Source organism: Colletotrichum aenigma, assembly GCF_013390185.1.
Source record: "Colletotrichum aenigma strain Cg56 chromosome Unknown KSG_Cg56_contig05, whole genome shotgun sequence".
NCBI classification, from domain to species: Eukaryota; Fungi; Ascomycota; class Sordariomycetes; order Glomerellales; family Glomerellaceae; genus Colletotrichum; species Colletotrichum aenigma.
In genome coordinates, this window is record NW_023500911.1 from 2,489,197 (window position 1) to 2,504,172 (window position 14,976).

At 56.0% G+C, this 14,976-nt stretch overlaps 5 protein-coding genes across 5 annotated transcripts; 2 read left to right on the top strand and 3 right to left on the bottom strand.

The window, feature by feature from the left end:
• Positions 1-52: 52 nt before the first annotated feature.
• On the top strand, positions 53-451 carry CGCA056_v008342 (uncharacterized protein; the record flags this gene model as incomplete). The annotated part of the gene is made up of 1 exon (XM_037323589.1): positions 53-451. The coding sequence occupies one exon, from the start codon at positions 53-55 to the stop codon at positions 449-451; it is 399 nt and encodes a 132-aa protein (XP_037178153.1).
• Positions 452-567: 116 nt separating this feature from the next.
• Positions 568-2,532, bottom strand: CGCA056_v008343 (uncharacterized protein; the record flags this gene model as incomplete). The annotated part of the gene is made up of 1 exon (XM_037323590.1): positions 568-2,532. One exon carries the CDS (start codon positions 2,530-2,532, stop codon positions 568-570), a length of 1,965 nt encoding a protein of 654 aa, XP_037178155.1.
• Positions 2,533-3,808: 1,276 nt separating this feature from the next.
• On the top strand, positions 3,809-5,087 carry csn-6 (COP9 signalosome complex subunit 6; the record flags this gene model as incomplete). The annotated part of the gene is made up of 2 exons (XM_037323591.1): positions 3,809-4,085; positions 4,135-5,087. The coding sequence occupies 2 exons, from the start codon at positions 3,809-3,811 to the stop codon at positions 5,085-5,087; spliced, it is 1,230 nt and encodes a 409-aa protein (XP_037178147.1).
• A 587-nt stretch (positions 5,088-5,674) lies between these two features.
• On the bottom strand, positions 5,675-7,104 carry SORD (Sorbitol dehydrogenase; the record flags this gene model as incomplete). Its single annotated transcript, XM_037323592.1, has 2 exons — positions 5,675-6,847; positions 6,994-7,104. 2 exons carry the CDS (start codon positions 7,102-7,104, stop codon positions 5,675-5,677), a joined length of 1,284 nt encoding a protein of 427 aa, XP_037178148.1.
• A 5,857-nt stretch (positions 7,105-12,961) lies between these two features.
• vps17 (Vacuolar protein sorting-associated protein 17) lies at positions 12,962-14,898 on the bottom strand (the record flags this gene model as incomplete). The annotated part of the gene is made up of 3 exons (XM_037323593.1): positions 12,962-13,848; positions 13,907-14,360; positions 14,422-14,898. 3 exons carry the CDS (start codon positions 14,896-14,898, stop codon positions 12,962-12,964), a joined length of 1,818 nt encoding a protein of 605 aa, XP_037178149.1.
• Between the last annotated feature and the right edge of the window lie 78 nt (positions 14,899-14,976).

Consider the following 14,976-nt stretch of genomic DNA (forward strand, 5'->3'; position numbering starts at 1 on the left):
TAAGTATTCCACACTGCAAACGGACACAATGTGCGAGGGAACAGCAACCACAATGTCCTGCGGTCACACCCTCCGCTCTCGCCTCCGAGACTGCGGCAAGGGGGCCGACTGCAAAGGCGAGCTCTGGAAGCCCGCCTTCATCGACGACAGCTGCGCCGCGTGCCATCGGCCAATGCACCTCCGCGACAACCGCGCCCTGCACGAGGCTGAACATGCTATCCTGATGGCTGACTATCGCCAGGCGAAGAACGATGGTAACGGCGGGGAGATGCTGCGTCTGCACCGCGCCATGATGGCTCACACCCGTCTATCGCGGCTCCGGAACTTTACTGTAAGCTTGACGCGCGAAGAGCCGCTTGGCGATGTCAAGTGGCCCAAACCAGAGGGAGAAACCGGCAATAATGCACAAAATGATGGTGCTGGTAGTTCTGGATCAAGTAGCAGAAGCTGAATGAATTGCGGACTGGGTATAGATACAAAAGTCACAAAACCGCCGAATGAAGAATCAGAAACGCCTTGCTCCCTTTTGATGCCACGTCTTGACGCTCCGTACTCACAGTATCCCAGTTACCAAGGCCCTGTGAACTGGTTGTTGAACATACCTAGTCGTACGTCACTTGGCCCAATAAACTGCGCCATCTCCCACGCCGATGGCATGTAAGGACTCTGACCCATGGCGTCCTGCTTTGACTGGTTCGCGCTGACCTGCGCCTGCGCGTCCTTCTTCGCCTGGTTGAACTCCTTGACGCGTGCCGTGCCCAGCTTGCCGGCCCTCCTCTTGTCGGTGTTGCACCGCAGCAGCGGGACCTGGATGACCGCTCCGAAGATGTCTCTGACTTTTTGCTCTGGCTGGTTGTGCCGTTTCGCCACCTCTTCGAAGGGGAACACGTTGAGACAGGTGTCGGCGATGTCGACGATGATGTGTTTGGTGGTAAGCTGCGGTGGGTCCGTTGCCTTCGGGGCGGCGGATTTGCCTGTGTTTGCGGAACTGGGCGTTTGGAGGTAGGGATTCCTCTGGCTGGAAGAGTAGGTCGGAGCTACCGGCTGTGTTGACGTTGGTGCCATGGGAAGCATGTGCCCGGCTGGCTGCTGGGCTGGCATGCCATGAGGATATTGCTGTTGCGGGAGAGCGAAAGCGCTGTTCGGGCCCGCCATCATTGATTGTTGCAGCAACGGGCCGTACATGGCGCCAGCCATCGGGTTGGCGTAGGGGTTGATGCCGAGCATGTGTGGCCAGTGTTGCTGGATAGTGGAAGACGGCATGGAAGTTTGCGCTGCTCCTGGAACATTGGCGGTCGAAGGCATCGCGGCCGCGGCAGTCAGGTTTGCTGCCTGGCTCGCTGCTTGTTGCCGTAACCTCGCCTCCAAACATTGCCGACAAGGTCCTTTGGCTCCTGATGCAGGACGATCGCCGCAGGAGCCAGCTTGAGTCGTGCCATGGGCGGAAGCATGCGCTGGGGTATGGGCTGGAACTTGGGTAAGAGGTGCCACGGGACTAGGGTGAGGAGTGTGATGGTGAGTGTGGATGTGAGTATGAGGCTGGACTTGTGGTGTTGCGGTCGTGTTTGGTGTCTTTGCTGGGCTTTGGCCTCTCTGGAAATCCATCACTGGAACAGTTGATGCTGGTTTGGGGTCAGCTTGAGCACAAGGTTGGTTATGAGTGACTGTTGTCGTCACGGTTCCCGTCGTGACCTGCTGCTGTCCATTCGTGGCATCTAACATTGAAGCAGCATCGGGCTCAGGGATGAAGTCAACAGCGCCAGCCAGAGTTGAATCGACGGTGCTTGTGTCCTTTACAGTCTCAGTTGGCATTTGCATTTCCGAATTTGGTTGGGTCGGCGTACCTTCCGCTCTCACTGTTGGCGGTTGAGAGCCCATACGGGCCGGGCTGTTGGTCGGGTGAGCCGATCCGGAAAAGCCAGCACTGTTCACCACCGCTCCACCACCACCACTCAGCCCATTCGTGGGCCCAGGGGCCGGACCGTGATGCTCGTCGAGCCGGAGCATAGACGGTTGAACATGCTCCGGTAGCGTCTTGGGTGATACCGGCGGAGAGCACTGTGGACCAGATGACGGCGCGGTCCAGAACGACTCAAGATACTGTGATCTCTCCGGAATCGGGACCGAGCAGCCTCGCGTCGGGTCTATGTCCATCGCGTGTGATGTTGACGACGGATCGACCATGCCGGTGCTCCCTCTTCGCTCCGGTTGTGACTGCACCGCAGTGACTGCTGCATGCTTGGGAGGCTCAGGTGGCTGGTGGTTGGGGGCGGGAACCGGTGGATTGTCCGCGGGGGGCGGTGAGTGTGTTATGGTTGGTATGGTTGGAGGTGGCATGATGGGTCGATAGGTGTCAAGCCTCCTCTTCTTGACCGGATTAGAAGACACAAACTGGACATCATCGTCTTCCCTCTTGGCTGGCACGACCGACTGAGTAGCAGGGGCGGGCGGTGGTGGCGGTGGCGGTGGAAAGACTTGAGGAAACATTGGAGGAAACATCACGCCTTGATGGTGGTAGTATGTGCCGTCCATCCTGAAGAGAAATGAGAGAATTGGTGTCTTCAGAATGCGGGTGCGGGAACGGATGCAACATTGATGAGACGGAGGGATGCGGGTAGTTTAGTTGATAAGAATGGCCAAGCATCCATATTTGAACCCTGTCCCGAACAGCTACAGCTCTTGCAGAGTGTGCTGAGTACGCATGTTGGAATGACGGGACCCAGCACGGTTAGCATTAATTAGCAGGCCATGAACAGCAAAGAGAGAAGCCAAGAGAAGAGTGCTGGCATGTTGCACGGGTTGTCTTTCAACTCTTGTCTTTGGCGGACAGCCGGACGCTAGCCCGGTAATAAAAGGGAGTATTCACACCAGCTCTGCGTACTGTGACAAGCACCTTGAATCGATGCCACTTTTTTTGGTGGCCCTCAGCATGCAGATTGCCACCTGGGCGGTGGGTAGGGAAGCAGCATCAGGTGGGTGAATGGGCCCCTAGCTGTGCAGAAATACTTTGCCATCTCGCCTCAGACAAAAGGTGCCTTTTGGGCTGTTGTTGTTGTTGCCAGCGCTGCTGCTGCTCTCTGATTGTCTGTAAAACTGCAAAAGTCGATGCTGAGAGCAATGAAAGTGGTGAATGCATCCTTGTGCAGCACCAGACACACCCCCATGTCGTTTTGGCTAACCGAAGACCCCGAGTTTGAAGGGGCTGACTGTGCACATTAAGGGCCACTAGAGCTGGAAGGGGGAAGGCGATGGAACATCGAGATGAATCCACTTGGTTCAGTTGAGAGAGTTATTCAGGGAAGATGATGGCTGCAGACGGAAGTGCGACCGAGAGTCGATAACGTCGCCCAACACTGTCTATGTCCTGAGTGATGTGAGGGATGCAACATCCCTCCAGAGGCACAGCATTGAGCAATGAATGGAGCACTGGGTGTGAGGTTGGAAACATGAGACCCACAATAGCTTCCAGAGCTGGTGTAATTGGCCAGAATGCGCAGCCAATGACTGCAAAGGTGGCTTGACCGTTTGCCTCAGCCTCATGGTCAGCCTCAACTGTCGTTCAAGGTTGGGGCCGGCAGCTCCTGCCTACCTTGACTCCCCACATCGCGGGGCACCTTCCATTGACAGACACCCGTGGACGCAGCTACCTACAACCTTTCGAACTCAAACAGCGATTCCGACAACCGAATCTTTACATCAACTCTCGAGAACCATCGACGACACCTACCGCTACATTTACAGACTTCGCATGGTCGCGACACCACAATAGCAACACAACATCACGGCGACGGGCAGATCCCCGCCCAGCATGGCCTCTTCCACCGAGAACCCGCTCATGTCGAGCCAGAAGTCCTCGGAGCTTCAGGCAGTCCTCCACCCCCTCGTTCTCCTCACGATATCCGACTACATCACACGCCACACGCTGCGCTCCCAAGAAGGCCCCATCGTCGGCGCCCTCCTGGGTCAACAGAACGGCCGCGAGGTCACGATCGAGCATGCCTTCGAATGTCACCTTAAGCAAGTGCCAGAGGTCGACGGCGGCTACCTGCTAGATGCCGACCGCTTCGGCCGAAGATTAGAGCAGAGTACGTTTGGTTTGATATTCTGAGATTGCCGCTGCTGACTCCCTCCTAGTGAAGCTTGTCCACAAAGACCGCGGCCTCGACCTTGTTGGCTGGTACACTCTCCTCCCCTCCACCGGCCCGACCCCGACCATCCTCCCCATTCACAACCAAGTGCTCGCCGATTTCAACGAGTCCGCCCTTATTCTTGGCTTCCACCCACAGGAGGCTCTCTCTACCACAGTTGGCGGCAAGCTGCCTATGACGATTCTGGAGTCAAACTACGAGGTCGACGACGCCTCGAAGGCTGCCAACGATGGCGAGGACAAGAAGATGGAGGACGGCGACTCCAATAAGCTCAAGCTCCGCTTCCGCGAGCTTCCATACACTGTCGAGACGGGCGAGGCCGAGATGATCTCCATGGACCACGTCGCCCGCGGCGCCGGCAACGCCACCGCCATCGAGGCCCCCAAGGAATCCAAGCCAAAGGTCCAGCTCGTCGAATCAGGAGGCAAGCGTCGTGTCGTAGTGCCCGAGAGCGCTGACCAGGACATTGATGGTGCGCTTTCTCCTGAGGAGGAAGAGATGATTGCCTCCCTCACGGCGAAGGCCAACGCTGTCAAGATGCTTCAGGGCCGTATCCGCCTTATCACGTCTTACCTCGAGCGGCTACCCTCAGAATACCTTCCGGGCGTGGAGCAGCAAGAGCCAGTAGGTGAACACACGACGCCCTCACACACCATCCTGCGCCAGATCCAAGCTCTTGTCAACCGCCTGGAGCTCGTCGTCCCATCCGATGTTGAGAACTTTGAGAAGGAGGTTCTCTGCGAGGAGAACGATGTCGCCATCGTCTCGCGCCTCAACGACCTTATGCATAGCATCAGCGGCATGCGTGATCTTGGCAAAAGGTTTGGCGTTCTGGAGGTAGCCAAGAATAGGGATCGCAGGGCTGCTGATTTCACCACAGCTTACTCCGTAGGCTCATCCGGGTACAATGTTTCTGGTGTGGGCGACGTCTTCATGTAGGCCGGGAGGAAGTCGCAGGCAAAAGAAGCGGATGGACAGAAGCTTGCTCCGGCGGGACAGAAGGGTTAATTCATTGAGAGGCGTTCCGGGGGTAATGTAGACATGATGATACGCGCAGGGGTCCATATCAAGCCCCGACGAATAAACACCATACTTCTCATGCTTTTGCTTCCATATTGACTCTTTTTTTTTTAGGGACTGTTTCGCTCTGACATTCCTCTATCTCATTGCATGACATACATATATCTGGTTCAAGTTGATTGCTGTGTAATGCTTCAAAAAAAACTGCATTTTTACCATACTCATTTACCCACGATTATTTTCCATTTTGTGTCCCATCCAGCCTGAACCACTTGAGAAATCTATGACCAACGCTTATTTCCACTCCACTCGCTCCTCAACCTCGAATCCACAATCTGGCCCTGGCCGAAAGACGTCGTTTTGAAAAGAAAAAAGTAAGCAGAAATGTCTATCTTGGTATCAATCATTCATATTCATGGCCGTAAACTTGAAGCAAAGTCTGCAGCTTCAGCTGAGGAATGTTCCTCCTCGAACCAGCAGCACCATCTTTCTCTTGCTGTACCTCTTCAGGCCTCGATGACAACCTTCAAGACGAGTTTGCCCTCGTCATCGCACGTCCTGCTGGCAAGTTCAAACGCCTTGGAGGCATTCTCAAGGCCCTTGAACCTGTGCGTGACCATGTCGTCGAGACAGGGAAGGCCGCCGTTGCCCTTGGCGCAAAGCAGTCGGACGCCGGTGGGATAGGTGTTGGCGTAGCGGAAGATCCCAAGGATGTCGATTTCCCTCAAGTGTGCGACGGACAGAGGGAGGGTCTGCACCGGAGTGCCCATGCCCACCATGACTACCTTGCCGCCGGGCCTCGTGGCGTAGAGACTGGTGTGCATGCAGACCTCCTTGCCGGTGCACTCGAACGTGACATCCACGCCGTCGTCCTCTGCGTCCATCTCTAGCTCCTCGGGCACCTTGGTGAGAGCGAGGATGTCGGCGGCCAAGGCCTTGGCGCCGTCGAATTTGCCCTGGACGCTTTGGACCGAGAAGATGCTGGCGGGCGTCATGACGCCGGGGTCGGCGGGGGTCGAGGTTCCGGAGTTGTTGTTGTAACAAGAGCCGGGTGCCGGGACGACGTAGCCGTGGGTAGCAAAGCCCTTGAAAATGGCGTAGTTGACGCGGCCGGCATCAACATCGGTAATGGTGACTTGAGCACAGCCAGCTTGACGGGCCATGGCCGCGGTCAAGAGACCGACTGTGCCAGCCCCAATGACAAGAGCTGTTGATCCAGGTTCGGGCGTGGCTCTGTTGACGGCGTGGATGGCGACGGAAAGGGGCTCGAGGAGAGCGGCCGCCTCGTAGGAGACGTGGTCGGGGACCTTGTGGCACCACGCCGCGGGGTGGTTGATTCTCTCTTGCAATGTGCCTTGGTAGTGAGGAACACTCTTAGCGCTGGACCTGAACTTCATCTTCTTGCAGAGGTTGTATCGACCCTTGCGGCAGATGGTGCACTGTCCACAAGGGACGCCAACTTCGAGAGCAACACGATCACCGAGCTTGAAGCCGGTGACGAGGGGCCCGATGGCGACGACCTCGCCAGAGGACTCGTGGCCGAGAGAGAGCGGGTGACAGGCGCAGAGGTCTCCATTGGCAAACTTCTTGTAGTAGCTGACGTCGGAGCCGCAGATGCCGGTTCTCTTGACAGAGATCTGCAGCTCGCCGGCGCCTGGCTCTTCAATGGTTCTCTTCTCCTAGACATGTCGTTAGATTTAACGTCTCAAGGCGGGGCGAGAGAGGACGACAGGCGTAGGGATGCGTGCGACGTGATCAACGTGGGGTCATGTGTAACATGCCCGCGTTCTCCACGTCACAATACCGAGAGAAGGAGTGAACATACCAATCGCAGATCTCGCGGACCATGCAAGACAGACGCAGTGACGGAGGAAGATTTGGACTTGTAGACGGGTAGTTGCATTGGTGCCGCCTCGCCTGTTGCGACTGGAGCCATCTTGAAGGTAGATGACGCTTGCGGCGTGGGGTGAAGCGTGGGATGTTGGTCTGATGATGGGTTAGGGTGGTGAAGGGGCTTGGCCCAACTGCCTATTAGGGAGGGCTAGTACAGTGGGATTGGCCCAGGTACCGACTGAGGGGCGCCGTCAATGGAGATGCTGAGGATAGCGAGGCACGGCCCTGGGATTCTAGAGGGGACCGGCGTGGGATGTCTCAAGGACTGATAGGTTGACTTTTTGGGGGTCTCCGTGGCTGGGGGTAGCAGGACTAGAAAGACGTGGAGGATGTGGCAGGGTTGGGAAATGTGAGAACCAATTCAAAGGGACGAGACCATGTGGCAACGAAGGGGGGTTAGATCTTTATCACTTTATAAAACAAAGTGATAGCGGGAAGAAGGGTGCGAGTTTACGATAGAGAGCAGGAAAACTTTGGCCCGTAACCGCCCTCCCTTAAGTAGCTTTGCTGGTGAGCGCGGCTCCAGACGTCTTTGATGGTGAATAATGGTCATGGTGGTGTCAATCAGTGATTAGCAAGTTGTCAGGGGTTTCTGGGTAAAGGAGGAGACGGAAGAGACCTTGAGCCTTGGGCAGATCGAAACGGGGTCTTGACGAGCAGCGCAGCCAAGTCCACCCAACCAAGCACCGCCCAGTTATCAGAGCCAAGCTAAGAGCTTCTTCGTACATGTAATTTCGGGAAATCATATGCAAGAGACAGCTGGCTACGGGCCCGCCTCAGCCCGTGCCAGGACCGCCCTTGGCTGGTATCGGCCTGGGATGCAACGAGAAGAGATGAAGGGGACGACAACGTGTGAGAAGCACACAGTAGTGTGGACGGTACATGAGGCGAGTCGGCAGGGGACGGTAGGCGGGACGGCATGAAGGTGGCCGCATTTGGGCAGCATTGTTGAAGCTGGGCAAGTAAGCAGGCGTGAGGGCATGGTTGGAGGTGATGGACTGATGGACATGCTTGAAGAGGAGGTCGGACGGAAGTAACTTTCTCGTCTCTTGCGGTGAATGGGGACGTCCCGCTGAACCATTCCGAAACTCTCCAGATATGGCATGGATGGACCGCCTGCGAAGCAGACTAGCGGCTGTTGATACCTAGGATGGTCTGGATGGCATCAGTGCGGTGATAGTTGTCGGCATGCATGGCATCCAACAAGTCTGCGAGCCACATGCACGATGCCCTGTTTGAAGCTTTCGCAGCCCGCGATGACGAGCTACGTCTCCCTTGGGGTCGCTAGTCGATGGATTGGGTGAAGGTCCAAGTAGAAAATTGCAGGAAAGTTCGGTTGCCATTGTCTCGAGGCGTGTTCAAGAAGCAAAGGCCGCATGCATGTGCTAGGGCTTGAGGGAGAGGTGGGCAGCTAAGGTATGGTCAGTGAGGTACCCGGGAGGGAGGGCCCGAAAGAATATGGAAGAGCCGGGATCATGAGGTGGTGGGAGGGGTAGCAAGGAGGGGAGTCACTGTAACGGAAGTGCGTGGTTCAAGAGGGAGAGAAAATGGCGAAGGTGTGAACAGGGTAGGTAGAAGCCGCAGGCGACCTATGATCTGCCAAGGGGTCTGGACATGACGGGACAATCGTGGGTGAAGTGCGAGAGATGATGGCAAGCTGTTGCGGCGGATGTGCTGGAGCAGCAGGTGAAAGAAGTTGAGAAGACGGTGAGGATGGTGAGGGTCGGCATCCAGTGGACGAGTTGGCTCGGTTCCTAATGGCGGAAGAGAGACAGGCCTGTCCATGTCGTAGGTTCACGGGGAAATAAGGCCCGTATGCGCTGGACGGAAGAGCTGTGAACAGCGCCGTTGCCGACCTTGGTTGCCACAAATACGCGATATCGATAGAGAGGATGCCGTGCCCTCTACGGATAGCCTCCGTTGGCCATCGTCATGGATCAGGGACCGGGTATTCGAACTAAGCTGCCGGATGATGCAGGCTGTATGCGCTCTGATGGAGTTTCTCAGTTTGAGCGAGGCACCGTTGGATGGCGTAGAAAAGGGGAGGCATGAAGTTTGAATTCTCCCAGCAACCCATTGAGGCGTCCGCCCGCCGTTCTTCTGTCATTTCGTACTGTTGAAGAAACAACGTTCTTATCCGTACCTGCCTTGCAACATTCAAGATTTGCAACGATGAAGGACGCTTCCCAGGTCGTTGAATTACATAAGCAATATCGAAGAGGGTGTTCATCCCGTGCAGGGAAGGAAACCCCTGCTAATCCTGGCCCGGTCAACTTTCTTTTTCCCCAATCCTCGGTTCCAACGTCCGGCTTCAAGGGCAGCAGAGCAACAATTCTTCAATGCCTTGGGGACTCGATTCTATCACACACGAAGAGAACATTATCACGACGAGCCCCAGGACCGCATCGCCCAGATTCTCGCTCGATGCGCATACGGGCTGTCTCCTCTGAAAGGGACAATCATCGAGCGCATCCTTTTTTTTGCCGCCGGCTTCGCCTCTTTCTTGCGTGCCCTCTCAACCGCCAACCGGCGTTCTAGAATTGGGGATCCCGCCCTTGCACCATCACGCATACCGTCGTCACCTACTGCGTCTCGAAGGAAGTGGTACAGCATGGTTAGGCATTCTGCCCCGTATCAACCACTTGCAGCGCACAATGTCTCTACCTTACCTTCCGCGGAACGCTTGCATGCTTCCAGCACTTCAATGACATTCGCCCATCTCTCCCAGGCTGTGCCACCCTTGTTATCAATATCGAACGATGTTCCCACTTAGTCGATCAGTCACAGAAGCACAACTGCGAGATCTTCGCTGCACCCACCAATATGCGAAGCCCTCCAGCTACTGTCCAACCCTGGCTGAAAGCTAGCTTTCGAGGTTTTCAATTGCATACACTTCGGGCCTATCTGTTTCCAAGGACGTTTTACTTGGCTTGTTCCCATTTCATGCCTCCGAGGTGCCCAGAACTGCAGGCAGGACCCCACTGTGACGACGACGCAAGGTCCCTAGCCGTTGCAGCTTGCCCCTCCTGACCCTCGCAGCAGTGGGTTCGGATCCTGGCAAGCCATCCTTGGGAGAGCTTTGGCGAGCATTTCAGGGTGCTTCGGCGGATAAAGACCTCAAAGAGAGCTTCGTCCAGCCTCAAAGTTTCCCGCCCAGGCTCTGAACGGAGGCAGAGGCTCAGTACTTTCGATGCTCCGTCGGAAACGTTGCCGTCTTCGCCGACATTCTCCAGATGCGTAAAACGCAGGTAGATCAAGAAGGTTCCAAAGCGCTGAGGACTGGAAATGTACGGTAGCCTTGGACGGCACTCAACGATAAGTTGCAAAACCCTGTACTGTCCTGTTCGAGACGAATAGCGAGCCATTTGCGGATGCACCGCATCTGCAACTGTCATTTTACCGGCCCTATGGCGAGACATCTGCACATGGCTGGTGCAGGAAAGACCTCTCCCACCATTGACAGCTCCTCACTAAACCTAGACGACAGTGGGTATTTTGTGCACCTGAACACGCACCTATTGCATGCCTACAAGGCGCTGATGGACCTAGACCGTATCTACAATCATGGCACAGACGACCTATCCGCTGCATCGCCGGCGAGCACCTCTCTAGATGAGGTGTTCTACTCCTTCATCCGGAAAGCTCAGGCCTCTGAAGCGAAAGCTGCGTCAGCGCAAGATCCGTTTCTTGGGCGTCACTCCGTTGCGACTTGACCAGACTTTGGCCTGTCCATTACGATGCGGCTAGGACTTGGGGAAATCGAGCAACTGCAAGGAATGCCTTGTAACCGACCTCAACGGCACCTCGCAAGCATCATCATCCTCAAAGAAGTTGGAGAACAACCAATCTTGGAGAAGCCCCTGTCTGGTCTCACGCAATCGGATCACACAACAGCCACCGCAACCTGGGACCCTTGCAAGTCAGGTCTCTACAGAGGAGAGTGACATCTCTCCCAGGCCGATGTCCTCTCCCAGGCCGATGTCAGTGAAGCCATATCTGAGATGTACGACTTGAGAATTGCCTCCGTGATACGCACCGAACCCTAGGCCAACCGATCAGGTCGTCTGCCATAGATTCAGAAGGATGGACTGGCCTGGACAGCTCAATTTTTCATCTTTGACTTATTCGTTGCGTTGACTACAGAAAACAGACTACAGAAAACAGCATGAAAGACGATCAAGGAAAACGAACAACCAACCAAAGAGGAACCATAGGAGTAGCATTTGGTGTGCGTCACAATTGCCATTGTTCTTTTCCACACGACGTTTGAGTCATACAAGGAAGATGCGCCACGCCTACACATCAGATGAAGGATTGCAGATGCCAGCCAACATACTCGACTGCCGAGAGTATGGCAATAAAAGAAGACAATATACTTTTAACCTGGCAACATGCAGGGCAAGCGTCAGAGCCGAAGCCGGCAATGTACTCAGCACGAAAAGCACCTGTCGGCTGCCATACACACAGATGCCTTGCCCAAGGGCCAAGTCAAATCAAGCGGTGAAGGATTCATCGTCATCGTCGATTCCCGTTGTCTCGCTCGCTGTTATTGCGAACCTCGGCTGCATGTTTTTCAAAGTTGAGGAAACCCTACCATATCATCGAACCGACATTGAGATGCCGATGCTGCTTGGGCAGACTAGCATCGCTCCGCAAACGATAACCTGTCTCAACCTAGAGGAAACTCTGATGTTGGGGATCCAACTCACACATGCCCATGTTGTTTACACAGGCTTCATCTTGTTGGCCGGGGATCTTACTTACGGTTCGTTGTCAAAAGAGATCCCAAGACTACTAGTCGGCGATGTACACTTTCCGGTGAGGTGCCACACCAGCCACAAACCATTTCACATTCAAAACCCGGCCTGCCACATTGCGTAGGTAGCTGCCTCATGCTCACGCCAACTCATCGCGAAACACAACACACCAATCCCGAGAAATCAAGTTATCAAATGGCTACCACATGCCAAAAGTCGATGCCGCATATCATGGCTTTTTTCATGACAAAATTCCCAACACCCTCAAGAAATCACGAAAAGCAGTGAAACAATACCTGCGTGCCATCATCTCACCCGCATCGCAGCCCTCATCAACAAGAATTCTCGTTTTCTCCCTCCTCCTTCCCCCTCACACTAAAAAAAAAGCCACAAAACAAAACGCATGTGAATATTGTCCCCTCGTCACAGCAAAGCAATAAACATATTCATCACGTCAAATCCGTCCCCCCTTTGGTTTTGATCTCACCGCCAATCGATCAGGCAAGTACCCTTCGAAATGGAGGGGAGCACGACGGGATGCGCTGCAATGCAGTCAATAGACAGACAAGATATGGGAGACCGGAAACAAATAGCAGCGAGAGAGAGTGTGCGCGTATGTGTGCCGCACCGGCAAGCAGACCGTAGAGAGAGGCAAGTACATCCGTTCTTGGGCGATGCAGTGCGCTGTGCGTCCCATTGCGCCCACCTTTTCCCCTCCAGCGTCACAATCATGGGCTGGCCTGGCCTGGTTGGAGGTGCCGCCTCCAACACCATCACCACCAACACTACCAACACCACTACCACCCGGCAAACGGACACCGAGCCGCCCAGGAGTTGAAGCCATCTCCATGTCGCCATATGCCGTGATTGCTTTTTGCCGGGCTTCATCTTCGGCACATATCGGTGTCATTATGAATGCCTGAGGACGAAAAAATGAAGAAGACAAAAAGCAAGGCTCATACTTGGGAATCTATATGTATGGGAGCACACATAAGGCGGTTACAACATTACGAGGGTTTTGTGTGAAGGGTAGCCTCAGTCCATCGCCGTTACGGTTTGGGGTTCGAGGACTTGTCGCCCCCTCCCCTCCTTCGGACACGTTTCCGTGACCCGTCCTTCGCAAATACCAGGTCGCCCAGTTCACTAGAATGTGCTCGTCGCCAATCGGCTCGCCGCGTTTCTCGCATCCACCCGGTCCTCGTCGTCTTCTTCCGCCACACCGGCCAGATTCGTCCGGCCAGCCGCTGCGCCAGCGCCACCCTTGTTCTGTCCTGCACCCTGCCCGTCGTCATTCTCTCCGTCCTCGGGGACGCCAGCCATAAGACTGCCAGACACGCTGCGGCTGAGGGCCTGGTCTGAACGTCGTGGAACGCCGCTCCATGCGTCGCCCTTGGGACCCTGGCTGGCCGCCAAGCTGGCCCGCCGGACGGTTGGGTGAGCCTCGCGTCCGAGACGGCTCAGACCGCCGGATGCGTCAATGGATCGGATATCCGGTCTCACGCTCTCCAGAACGGCAAGCGCGCGACGTTCCGCCTCGATCTCGCGCAGGACGTACTCCCTGATGCTGAGCCGCAGATCCGCCGCGGTCCTCGCGAACCACTTTCGGCGCTCCTGCACGAGGTTCTGGGTGACGCGGGTCGTCTTTTGGTACAGGTAGGTCTCGTTCTGGCGCGCATCATCGAGCGCAGTAATAGCCTCATCGACCTTTTCGCGTCTGACGTTGGAGCTCGCCTTGAGCCGGTCGGCGGCGTTGAGCTTGCTGCGTGTTTGCTCCTGTGCTTGGAGGAACTCGCGGATGAGAATTTGGCGGTTGGTCAGAGATTCCTTGACGACAAAGGCGTCCTGGGAGTGATACTGGAACGGGTCACCAATTGTCGTAGCTTCTGCAGTGGCTTGTGCGGCGTGGTAGTCGCCAACGGTCTGTACGATCTTGCCGAGCTTTCGGTAGGCGTTGGCTAGTCCCTGATGGGGCTCTTGGATGGTCATGGAGCCAAGCTTGACGCCAAAGTCGGACTCAGCCAATCCGAGTCCTGCGCTATGTCAGACCGGTGAAGGGGATGCGTTATCAGGTGGTTGACGTGGACTTACCGCGACGAGACTTGACCAGCTTATCGACCTTGTGGCCAGCATCCATGGTCCCCAGGTAAAAGAGCTTGACGATTGGGCGAGCTTCTTGCAGCTCCGGGGTATCATCGGGTGGAGGGGCAAACTGCTTGAGGATCTTTCTGCGGACGCCGGTCGCAGGCTGCTTCATCTTAACCATGGGGCTGTAACCAAAGTCGCTCTCGACAAATAGCACCATCTCATCGTCCCTCATGAGAACCTCGTTGCTGCACACATAATTGAACCATCGCTGAAGCAGGGCCTTCACCCGAGCTTCGTCTTCGTCCGTTCCTGCGCCGGCCGATGTCACCGCGGGAGGCACGGTAGGTACCAGACACTCGGGGTTCGCTGAGATCAGATGTTCGGCAAGCTTGACGAATTCGGAGTGGAATCGGCGGACATCGCGGTACTGCGTGGTGCGGAATCTCGGGAGGTTTGTCTGCGGCCGCGGGTTAGTCACTCGTCCAACCACAACCAATGTACTACCGGGCATCTCCTACGTGAACATCGAATCGCAAGATGGGGTCCTTCTTTCCGGTCCTCTCGAGACCCGTGATCTTGGCCTGGAGCCTGTACTGGGGCTGCTGAGGCTTGCGCTGCTGCTCCTGGCGGGCCTGGCCGGCCGCGCTCTGCGCGGCTTCTCCTTGTTCTTGCGACTTCTGAGGCGTCTCGGGTCCCGCCTCGCCGCTTGTCCGGGCTGAGTCGACTTCGGTCCTGGACTCTTGCGTTTCCACCTCTGTCGCGGACTCGGTGCTCGTCGCGGTATCGGGTCTCCTGAACTCGCCGCCGAAGCCTTCCTGATCGCCGTTTCCGGGGTTGGGGCTGTAGCGGAAGGGGGAGCCGGGCTGCTCACCACCGATGTCCCCGGCGATGGAGCCAAAGGTGGTTTGATTCGGGTTGGGCGAAGAGCCGGGAGAGTTGCCCCAGGGCGATGCGCCGCCCGGGTTGTCGTCGTGGGAGATTGCGCTGTAGTCCATTGTCGGCGGGCGATGGTCCTCTTGTCGTCGTCGTCGTCGTTTGTTTTGGGGAGGATGCGTTTGCGTAGTTTACGGGGT